The following is a 12,219-nucleotide window of genomic DNA, read 5'->3' on the forward strand; positions in this document are numbered from 1 at the left end:
GCCGCGGTGCCCTAGCGGAGGGCCGCCGTCCCCGAGCGGAGGGCCGCGGTGCCCTAGCGGAGGGCCGCCGTCCGCGAGCGGAGCACCGCCGTCCCCGAGCCCAGTGCAGCCACGGTTGTACCTGTTCCTATTGGCCTTCTCGTAGTTGATTCTCTGCCTCACAGTTCACATATACGTACATCAATTGTTCTTCCTAGATGCTGCTCTAGTGCACTGGCCTTTACAGAATACAGTTGTTCTTCCTAGATGATAACAATACATGAACTGCCTCTTATGTTAACCTCTATTTGTTAGCATGAACTGCCTCTTATGTTCTGAGATAGCATGTATTATATTCTTGATCTGAATTGCATTGATTCATCCTTTTCAGTTACATAGAATTAGCTTAAATTTTTCTACTGATGTGCAGTGCTTGTATTTGTTACTAGGATGGATGATATGGACTTGACCGGTGTCTGTAACAAATCTAATGAAGACGCGACCAGACTCCATTGGCAAACATCAAGCAGTTCCAGTGAAGGCAGCGGGGAGGAGGATAGTCCTAGTGATGACAATCCTTCAACACCCATACCTCCGAGACAGAGAAAAACTTCAGATGAGCTTGATGCTGACTATATTCCCAACGAAGAGGAGGTAAATAGAAATCAGCCTGATAACTTAAATTATGTAGCATCTAAAATATGTCCATATATTAAAGGCCATCAATTGTTTGAATATATAGGTCTCAAATGAAGAGAAGAAAGAGGAGGCATGCTCTACGGGAAACACAGAGGAAGCTCCGGTGGCTGAATCATCTGTTTCACAGAAGCGGAAACGAGGGCCACGAGGTCCCAATCAGCTGAAGGCCGGTGCAGTCATGTACATAACAAAGCTCAATGCAGAGGGGTTTCCTGAAGAACCACTTGATGTGGTTACAAAGTTCCGAAATGCCTGTGGGGCTATTGTCAGAGATATAGTGCCAATCACACTTAAGAAGTGGAAGGATTTGGATGAGGACACCTGCAATAGGCTATGGGCTAAGATGTCAGAGTCATTCAGGGTCCCGAAAGGCACGGAGGATGCAGTAAGGAAGTCGATGCTCTCTGCTATGGCCAGGAGGTTTCGTGGGTGGAAGGTTGAGATGAATAGGGATTTTGTTAAGAAGAACAGGGTTCCTCCGCCGAAGAAAATGGGGAAAATCACACAAGCTCAGTGGGAGGAATTTGTTCGTCAGAAGACCGAACCAAAGGCCAAAGAGCTGAGCGAAACTAATTCTCAGAGAGCAAAGAAGAACAAACACCCCCATCGCCTCGGGTCAACCGGATATCTCCCTAAAGCAATGGAGTGGAACAGGATAATTGAGGAAGCTATGGCCAATGGCACTTTGGACCCATTATTAAAAGATATCGATGAGCGAGCTCTTCGTTGGATCTTAGCTCGTGCAGGTTTGACTAATGAGGGCAAACTGTTGCATCCAGAATTGGTTGGTGAAGTTGCAGAAAAAGTTCAAGAATATGCAGAAAAGAGAAAGAAGGGCGAGTTTAAGCCTCGGAGGGAGAATGACATACTAACTGCAGCACTTGGCACTCCTGAACACACTGGACGGGCTCGAGGAATCTCTTCTAAGATTTCCTGGAGAGAGGCATTTCCAGAGTATGCAGCGTCATACAGGAAACATGAGAAGGCGAAAAGGACCCTTGAAGAGGCTATTGATGAAAGGGTACAGAAGGCTATTAATGAAGCAATGAAGAGAATGAAGGAAACAGGATGTGTACCGAGTGAACAGCATCCAGGCCCCATGAGTCCACCTCTAGTCCCTAGCAGTGTAGGATCTGTGCAAAGCTTGGGATCGGGCACCAAGTTCCCTGTAGACTTCATTGTTGAGGACACGCCTTGCCGTCTTCATATTCCAATCAATCGATCTGGGACAAAAACAAAACAGGCTGCTATTGGTGTGGTAAAACCAGGACTGCTTTGCTGCAATGATAGTCCTGTTCCGCCATTCTATGCTGTGGTCCAAGTTCTAGAGATCACAGATAGTGGTTGTGAAGATTGGGAGATAGACTATCCAGTTGAGGGGATCATGACTTTGCAGCAAGCAGTGAATAAGTTGGTCCTTTGGCATCGACGCGACATTAAGTTGGGTGATGAGCTGATCTCAAGCCCCCTATCGCGTCATAAGTCACCAACACCAACTTCAACACCCATGCAACAGAAAGATAGTTCAATCCCCATGGTGCAGGAAAGTATAGCACCGGCCTCCCACAAAACTAGTGAAACAGTCATATCACCTCTGAAGAAGGCAGTTGAGGAGGGGGATGTGGACAGAATTGTTCCTCAGAATGTTGATGCTGACATTAGAAAGGAAGCAAAGGTTGACACCAATGTTGCAGGGCCAAGTACTTCAAAGAAAATTCATCAACAAATAGCCACTGACAATGTCAAGAAACCGGCAGAAGTTGTGACACGCTACTTGGAAAGGTTGAAGAGAGTTATGACAGATCAGTCAAAAGCAGAATCAGCATCTTGTGGAGTACGCACACGGTCCCAATTAAAAGACAAGCTCGAGGTATGGGAAGAAGATGGAATGATTCATACTCGAGATTCATTACGTCTTAAAGTCGATATCCCGATATACAAGAAGGAGGATGTTCCTCCTAAATTTGTGAATGGGAGGCCGTTCTTGACAACGGTGCAACTTTCTAAGTTGTCGGCTGCAGAGATTACAATGCATGAGTGGTACATGGTGGCTAGCAACAAACACAAACTCGAGGGCTTCTCATATGTTGTGCCAGATGATGCATTTTGGAGCAAAGATAATGTAGATGCTGTGCGATATTTATTCTTTGACGATCTGTGGTCGTTGTACCATCGAAAAAGGATGGAAACCAACTACTTAACCCTCTTTTGCTTGTAAGTACCTCTAAACTTTAATGTCTGTTAGTTTTGTACAGCACAGATTCTAACAATTATTGCTTCTTACATGTAGGATGCAGTACATAGATGGTAAGAAGAAACAACTTCAGACAGGGTTTCTTGATCCATTGATGATATCCCAAGCTCGCTACAAAGAAGTTGTTCGGAGACATGGAGAAGAATACAAAGACCTTGATGATGATGAATTTGAGAGAGCAGTAAAAAAGAATCAAAGAAAAAAAAAGAGGCTAATGGCAGCATACATCGGGCGAGCCATATACAATCATGTACAACATGGCAAGGAGTTAATAATAGCTCCGCACCACTTTAAGTAAGTTCTCCACATGGTTTTGAACTACAAATTATGGCAATCGTGATCTTAACATGTGTTTTCGTATATGTATATGTAGTGACCACTACATTTGTATCAAGATCTTTCCAAAGAGTGGTACAGCCATGGTCTTCGACTCGCTGAGAATGGAAAAGGATGCATATAATGACTTCTTGAGGATTTTAGAGAAGTATGACTATTTTACACTTGTACTTACAACTTAGCAAATGTATTGTCTTAATCTCACAATGGTATTCTTATATGCAGCGCATACCGTTTTTATTACAAAGATCTTGGCGGCGAGCATCCAGAGGACAAGCCTAATTTGTCAATATCACTATGTTCAACCAGTCAGAAACAACCTCCTGGTACTGTCCTGTGCGGTTATTATGTATGTGAATGGAGTCGTGTCAACCGTGAGGATGTAAGTTCCCTATCATTGTCTATGTTTCAATTTTTTTTATTGCAGCCCATGACATTACTATTACAAAGCACCTTTCGCTTTCATTCCAGGTTTCTAAATCCAACATCAAGGATGAATCGCAAGGAAGAGATATGGCTACTGTCGGCGTGGCTAAGGTTGTAAGAGACTTGCTTTCCTTTTTGCACCGTGAAGTTCTTCCCCCAAATGGACTACTCTTCAATGAAAAGGGAAAGTTGTCTGATCTCCCAGAATTGTACAATCTAGCTCACAGTGTTTAGACCTTGAATTTGTTTAGCTTATGTCATGTGTGGGCTGTTCTTCAATGTTGATGTATGGACTTGAACTTGAGCTGTTGTAAATTATGGTTTGGTGATAATACTACTGTTGTCGTTCTGTGAATGTGATCTGTGATTTGTATGAATCTGTATATCTATTTGCTGTATGAATCTGGATATGATTTATGAATGCAAATTGAATTTGGATATGAATCTGGACATATTAAACCGCTTGTGATGTGTTAGATCACAAGCGTCTGGGCTTGCAAACCGCTTGTGATATGTATTTATCACAAGCGGCTGGGCTTAAAACCGCTTGTGATATGTTCCTATCACAAGCGGATTGGCTTACAAACAGCCTGTGATATGAATTTATCACAAGCGGCTCGGCTCAAAACCGCTTGTGATATGTTCCTATCACAAGCGGATTGGATTATAAACAGCCTGTGATATGTTCGTACCACAAGCGGTTTTTCTTTCAACCCGCCTGTGATGTCTCTGAAACACAAGCTCAGTGTTTGTTTCTCACAAGCGGTCCATTTAGAACAAACCGCCTGTGATGTTGGCCTATCACAAGCGGTTTGTTTGGAAGAAACCGCCTGTGATGTTGGCCTATCACAAGCGGTTTGTTTGGTAAAAACCGCTTGTGATATGGGTCTATCTCAAGCGGTTTTTGATCGACCGCCTGAGATGTTGTTTTACATCACAAGCGGAGCGTCTCAAGCGGTTCCTGAAAGCGCTTGTGTAGAGGCTAACCGGACCGCTTGCGTAGAGCTTTATTGTAGTAGTAAAATCAACGATAATAATGAAGATCCTTCAGAAGATAACAAAACCAAAAGGATGCGCTCACAAAAAAAAAGCAAAAATTGAAGTCTGATATAATTCAAGGAAGTAGCTATAGCAGGCCTTTTGACTAGTAGTTTAACCATATGGCATGTCTTTTGTTTTTGTGCGCCAACAATACCACTCTTTTGATGTCTATATGCATGTGCATAGCTACATGATAAGATATGAGAAGCACTGATGTGCAACAACTGCTTTTGTTAATTATCTAATACTGTTATGATCTTTAGACTTGTGACTGATGATATTATGATGTTTCTCCGACGATCCATATATATATGCAGGTATATTTTGAAAAGAATATATACAACATTTGAAATATATAGTCAAAATATATAGTATATTTGCAGGTATATTTTGCTAAAGGCGCGGGAACGCCGCGCTGTTTTCTAGTAACCTGTGAGGCTTGGAGTCGAAGATGCTGGGGAGGCCTACTGCATGTGGGAATGACACAACTGTGCCGGTGGGACCCATGACCCAGCGGATTGAGCTTGCAGCGATGTTTTGTGCTCTGGTTGCCCGCTCCTATGTGGAAGAGCATGGTTTGTTCAGCACTTCAGCAAGCTGTTACTGCTAGCAATAGAAAGCTCCTGAATGCACAGAGAGCAAGATAAAAATATGCAACGAACCTTCTCTTCCCGCTCCTTTTGCTTCCTCTCTTCCTTCTTCTTCTCAGAGTCCAGGCCCAATATTTTCCTTATAGCTTCAGCCTACAAAGATTACACATAGCTGACGGCTCCTGGAAATTGAAACGTTTCAAAGATTGAGAAGCTGAGCAATTTTTACACCAACCTCGCTTTCTTTAGTGGCCTTTTCCACTTGCATCCTGCGCCGCTGAGCAGCTTCAGCCTTCTTGGCAAGCATCTCCTCTTCAGAAAGCTTGTCTTTCTTGCCTGGTTCAACAAAACGATGTTTCAAATGCAATTAGTGGACGAACGAAGGTGGATGTTTTTAATTGAATTACCATGGACAACAAGACAGCAAAGGATAGTACCTACTTCTTGAAGGAGCCAGAGGTAGACCATCAGGGAACTCAACAGTACTACTGCTGCTCCCATCCATCCATGATTGAAGGGCACGACGACGTGTCGTGAGAGGCTCACTTCTAACATTGACAGGAGATTCGGTGGCTGTTTTTTGCTCATCTTCAGCATCAAGTTCACTGTCTGAGGTCGGTTCCTCTTCAGTATTATCATCATCAGCTGATTCCCTAGATCTTTTCTTGCCATCTCTACTTGATCGGGAAGTAACAAACTCATTGCCAACCTCATACGCCTTGCTCTTAATTTTAATTTTCTTTGAGGCATTCTTCTTAGAGCTACTGCCTCCTTTGTTCTTAAGCTCAGGAGCATTACCATCCCAATCTTCAGTTCCAATATTACTTGTATCATAGTCCTCATCTATTTCATTGTCCAATACAGATTTCTTAGCAAGCCTCCTACTCTTCCGGACAGGATCTGAAGACGGTTCTCTCTGAACTTTGGCTGATTGCTCCTGAACCATTGCTTCTTCAACTAACCTCTCCTTTCTGGATTTCTTGTCTCTTGAAGAGGATGACTTGTCAGAATCTTTTGCGCCTTCGGTCTACAAGCAGATCATCCTTTTGAATTAGTTGCCAATTGTGTGTCTTTTTTTAATTTAGCAAAATCGGCAAGTTTTCCATTTGATTTCAGAAGGCGGCTATTCTTTTCAATCAAATTATGTAGGAATTAGGTGCAAATGCAAGCACACTATACGAAATAAATACAATAGTTCAAGACACTTGCTAGATTACCAACCTTTTGCTGGTGCCGTGAATCTACTGGCCGAGGTGGCTTCGCCGGCAAAGACCTGGAATCCACTGCATCAGGGTTCGGTTTCGGCAACACATTCCGAATCTTCAGCTTCACCTTCCCCGGCTTGCCACCGGCCGGAGTCGAACCACGGTTCCCCTCAGGCTGAGCAACATGGCTGCAACCCTCCGCCTTCCTGGCTCCACCGCCCACGGCCTCGGAACGCAGCCGGATGCTCCCCTTGGTGGCGCGCTCCGGGGACGGGGCGTTGAGGAGGAACTCCCTCCTCCGATGGCCCCCGTTGGGGCCGGCGGTGTTCTCGTCCGAAGTCACCAGAAGCCTCCTCGGTCCGCTCCTGGACGACGCCGACGGCGACGGAGGGGAGGAGGCGGTGTTGTCCCACTGGTTCGTGGCAGGGCCGCCCTCCGGCCTCGGCCTCCTGCTGCGCTGCTCCGCCGCCTCTTCATGGTCGCGCCGTCGAATCCACTGCCGCCTTCCATCCGATCGGAATCTAGGGGCGAGGGGAGTAGAAGGGGGGAGAAACTGTGAGTTTTCGCCCAAATTCGTGAACAGAGTACCGCGGAGCGTAGATCAGGAACCCGAAATTGGCGGAGAAATAGTTGGAGAGAGACGAACCAGAGACGAGTCGGCTCACGGAAGGATCTGCAGACCCCCAATGAGGGCGGCGCGGCGCGACCTCTGCCGCCGGTGGAAGGTCCGAGCAAAGGGTTCGTCTGGACTCGTACGGCGGCGAAGAAGAAGGCGACGAAGGGGTAAGTGTAATTTCTAGTGCATTTGCACTTTAGGCCCCGTTTAGCTTAGTTTCTTCTGAAATAGCTTTTTGTGAATAATCTGTTTTTAAAGTTGTTTGGCGAAATGTGGACTTGAAATGTGGACTCGCGGAGAAGTTGGACACGCTACTATTTCCGGCTCCTCTTCCCCGGTGTAAGCTGGAAACAGGTTTACCAGGCGCTTTGTGGATAAGACTGCTAACAAAATACTTATTTGGCACAGCTTCAAGTGAAACTCTCTGCTATCCAAGAAGATATGCCAAAAGGGCCGTTGTACTTATCATAATCATAGAAACACACATTATATATACTTTCTTAATTTAATTTTAGTGTGGAGTATGTTTCTGTGTAAAATGTAAAGGAAAAATTTCCCCTATGGGTCTAAAAATAATGGCAGTTCCCTCTATCACCCTGGAAATTTGAAACGTCCCTATTTGACCCTCTTTTTAACTTGAAAAAAGTTTGGTTTACACACTCAAACTATCATAAAAATCCGATTTTTAACCTTCAACTATAAAACCGGATAACAAACACTATCCAACTATAAAAACAAGATAAATTTGGCTCTTTAGGCAGTTTCTAAGGTAATTTTCTATTTTGTGAGAATTAAAAATATTCAAATTTAAATAAAAAATTCATAACTAATTCATTTTAAATAAAAAATATGAATTGGATTCTAAATTTATAACCTATCTATTGGCACGATACTTATCAGTCATTCAAATTTAATTTTTTATGTTCATAATATTTGGTTGCTTGAATTATACCTATTATTTTTGAATAACCAAGATTCAAATATAGCAATAACAGGTAAGTTACATTTTTAGAAAAAAAATTTAGTATTTCCATATTGTTCTGATTTAAAATAAATTAGTTTTAATTTTTAGATCTAATTAGATTTTTTTCATTTTAAAAAAGTACACAACCATCATGAGGGTCAAATTTACCCGGTTTTGATAGTTGAATAGCCTATCTTATCCGATTTTGTAGTTGAATATTGAAAATCGAACTTTTGCAACAGTTCGAGAGTGTAAACCGGACTTTTCCTTTTTAACTTCGATTCCTTATTTAACCCTTCCGTCAACAACTTTGTCACATATCTTGCGTGAACACTACTTGTAGTTTTTTATCCTCTTTTCTTCACTAAAACGACCTTCAAATCACCTCAAAAATTCATAAAACATTTTACCGTGATACAACTAATAGAGATGAACCCATTTTGCAAAAAAAACTAGGTATGTAGCCTTTACTATCTTAAAATTAAAGTTCACCAAATTAGACTACTTTTTAAGACATCTAATTTTTTAAGGCATAAAACTACTATTAAAAAATTGAATAAAAATACCTAATATTTTAAGATGAGATTAATTAATTTATGAAATTATTTTGTATCATAAGTTACTTAGAAAATTTAGAAGTTCTTTAACAAAAACAAATTTAAAATTTCTTTCAAAAAACAAATTTTTAAGATAGCTTCGAAATTCTCTAAGTAACATATATATTAAAATAATTTTATAAATTAATATATCCCACCTTAGAAATATTAGTTATTTTTACTTAATTTTTGGATACTATTTCTATGCCATAAAAAACCAGATACTCTTAAAAAATAGCCTAATTTTGTGAATTTTAATTTTAGGATCCTAAATGTTGCACATGTGATTTTTTACAAAATGGGTTTATTTCCATTAGTTGTATCGTTGTAAAAGGTTTTATAATTTTTGGAGGTGATTTGGAGGTTGTTTTAGTGAAGAAAAGAGGGATGAAGAACCACAAGTTACTCTTCTCGCGAGATAGCTGACAAAGTTGACGAAAGGGCCAAATAAGGAACCAAAGTTAAAAAGAAGGCCAAATATGGGAGTTTCAAATTTTCATAGCCATGCAGGGAACTGCCATTATTTCTAGGATCATAGAGAGAATTTTCTCAATGTAAAGATAGCTAATTCCCCCTATTTAAATTACACGTCATTTTAGAATTTTCTGCAGTTTAAAATTTTTAACTTTGATCATTAAATGGAATTAGGTTGATAGTATAAGGTAGATGTTACTAGATTCACCATGAAAATATTTTTAAATTCTGAATTGCCTTTATTCGAAATATCATGTTTCTATAGAAATTGTTGGTCTGAGTTTCACCTTATAAGTTTTTTTTGTCTTTGTGCTTAAATTTTTTTTGGAAAGGGAAAATTTATAATTCAAGTACTGTTATACTTGAATAATTCCCGGTCTCTGCGCTTAATGATATTGTATTTGAACTAGATGGAGTATGTATACGTATATACTTGCTGGTCTGAAAAAATGTTTATACTGATGAAACATGTGAAGCTGAAGGTCTTTCCCTTTCCTTTCAAACATATACTCTTTCCCTTTCCTTTCAAATATATACTGACATGATCTCTAAAAGAGTGTGAGATGAAGGCTATGGTTAGTGATTCTATATTACTCGGGTGTGCATGAATTTCGCGTAAAACTATACATATCAACTACTTCATTGTTGCATTCTGATCGTGGCCTAAATCAAATGGATGTGATCTTGATAAATAATACCATTTTGCATCAGAAGATTATTCCTAATTTCTCCGGTTTGAGTCTTCATGTAACTGTCACACGCAGAAGCTGCGTGTTGTCACACGTTAAGCATGAGTGCATAACCACAACGGCAGAAACAGAGGTGTCAGGCTATCAGCTCACATGTATGATGCAGAGCAGAGATCATGCGTGAAATGCATGCTTTCAAATATATGAAGGAATGGCTCTTCAGAAAATGGCAAAAGTAGAGAAAACGAAATGAGCCCTGACTGCTCTCTCAAAGAGATTTTTTTTAACAAGGATTAATCCCATGACTTGATGATTGTCTCACAGATTGTTAGGTGGAGACTTACTCTACATGACAGTGGAATTTCTCAAGTCACATGCAACAGATTTCTCAGCTGCAGCAGAAGAAAGCTCGTGACATCGCCTTAGGTAGGTACGTTACCGTCTTTTCCGAGAACGCGCATGGTCACCTCAATCAGTTCCTCGCGAAGGAAAAGGGGAATCGACAGTCAAGATACTGCAACATGACAACACGACACAGATCGAAATGCTTCCACTAACTGCATGTTCTTCCTGGATCCATGGATACACAAGCTTCTTCGATACGATGATGAGAGTTAATCATACGGTTGTCTAGGAGCTAGCACACCAATGGATGAGCTAACGACCTATGGCCGGCCGGCCGGTCTAGCTAGCGCAGGCCGGCGGCGGTGGCGATGGCGAGGCAGTTGCTGGCGAGCTTGGCGAGCTCGGCGTCCCGCTTGGCCATGACCGGCTTGAGCTCCTCGCGCTCCTCGAAGCCCTGGTCGCAGGTGTCCACGTCGGTGCGCACGGTGTCGAGCATGGTGCCCGTGGTCCCCCGGTCGCCGGCGGCGATGGCCTTCTCGGCGCCGTCCAGGCTGTCAGCCAGGTCGTCGAACGACTGCACGCAGTCGTGCAGCGGGCCCAGCGCCTGCGGCTGCGTCCTGGGGTCCTTCGCCAGCGCGGCCGCCGCCGCCCTGGCCTCGGCGGCCTTGGCGCGCACGGCGGCCATCGCCAGCCGGAGCACCCCCGCGCCGTCGAGCCGCCTCCCGCCGGGGAGCTGCGGCTGCGGCTGCCTCGAGATGGACGACATGCACAGGTCCGGGTAGTCCGTCTTCAGGCACAGGCTCCGCACGATGTCGGCGCCGGGGATGAGCGGGGTCGGCTTCGGCGGCGCCGGCGCGGGCGCGGGCTTCGGCTTGGCCGGCGCCCCTGGCTTGCTGTGCGCCCCTGCCTTCTTCGAAACGCAGAAGGCGCCGGCCGGTGGCGCCACCGCGGTGACGAGGAGGAGGGTCAGGAGGCAGGCGAGGAGCGGCGGGGGCGGCATGGCGCGCATCGCGAAAGGGGGGCCGAAATGGAGGCTAGAGCTGATCAGGGTCAGATTAAATAGGAGGAGACGTGGTCAATTAATTAATAATTATTTATCTAATAATAACTATTTATTTGAAATATGAGGGAAAAGAGGGGAGTTTTTCCGGGAAAAGTGGGGGCAACGGTAGCCAGTGGTGATGAGCCTGTGAAAAATAGCAGGCAGTTCCTCCGTTTCAAATTATTAATTATTTTAACTTTTCTACGTATATACAAAATGGTGAATGGTGATGAAGCGTTGTTAAATTTTATCCTTTTTTCTTGGAGTTTGTAATTTGTTGAAATATGAGGGGGGATTACAAAGGAGAGGAAAATGAAATGAACTGAAATTTGTCTAAGGTTAGTGGTGATTAATTTCTTGGTAAGATGGCGTGTTGGTTTGGAGTTCTTTTATGATACTTAGAGGAAGTAGGGAAAGGGTTTGGCACATGGAGGGGAGAGGCTCATTAAGCTTTGAAGATTTCAATGCAAGCTTTATATATAGGACACTACAAGAAAGAAGGTGGGTGTTTGTAGTAGGACAGCAAAGTGAAGAGTACGGTGCATTATTTGGGTGTTTATAGCAAAAGGTTAGTATTTCAAGCAGGGTAGATCCTTGAGAGTGCACTCTATTCATTAGGTCTCATTAAATCTGGATGCTCATGAATAGGCTCATCACGAGCGTGATTCATTGTAAGAAGGTGTGCCCATGATCTATGAAGCTGTAGTTTAATCTTGGCCATAACAATTCCAATAATAACTCCTAATACGTCACCTACAACCTAGTATGTTTATGGGCTCCGCTAATCAGCGAGCGCGCGCCAGGAGGTGTATCGGCGCTCGATCTCCAACAGTGTGTGATTTTCCTTTTCGGAAAAAAATTTCGTGAGATTTTCCACTTTTTAGAAAGTTACTTATAACATATGTATGTATAACATCTTCCGGACAACTATTGGATGATACTTTTTCAGAATAACGTTTAGAT

At 43.0% G+C, this 12,219-nt stretch overlaps 1 protein-coding gene and 1 pseudogene across 1 annotated transcript; both read right to left on the reverse strand.

Moving 5' to 3' along the window:
- The window catches only part of LOC112883981, a 36,933-nt pseudogene extending 29,878 nt beyond the window's left edge, over positions 1 to 7,055 (reverse strand).
- Positions 7,056 to 10,557: 3,502 nt separating this feature from the next.
- Positions 10,558 to 11,214, reverse strand: LOC112885571 (pectinesterase inhibitor 28). Its single transcript, XM_025951158.1, has one exon. It carries the CDS (start codon positions 11,212 to 11,214, stop codon positions 10,558 to 10,560), a length of 657 nt encoding a protein of 218 aa, XP_025806943.1.
- Between the last annotated feature and the right edge of the window lie 1,005 nt (positions 11,215 to 12,219).

This window comes from Panicum hallii, chromosome 3 (genome assembly GCF_002211085.1).
Source record: "Panicum hallii strain FIL2 chromosome 3, PHallii_v3.1, whole genome shotgun sequence".
NCBI classification, from domain to species: Eukaryota; Viridiplantae; Streptophyta; class Magnoliopsida; order Poales; family Poaceae; genus Panicum; species Panicum hallii.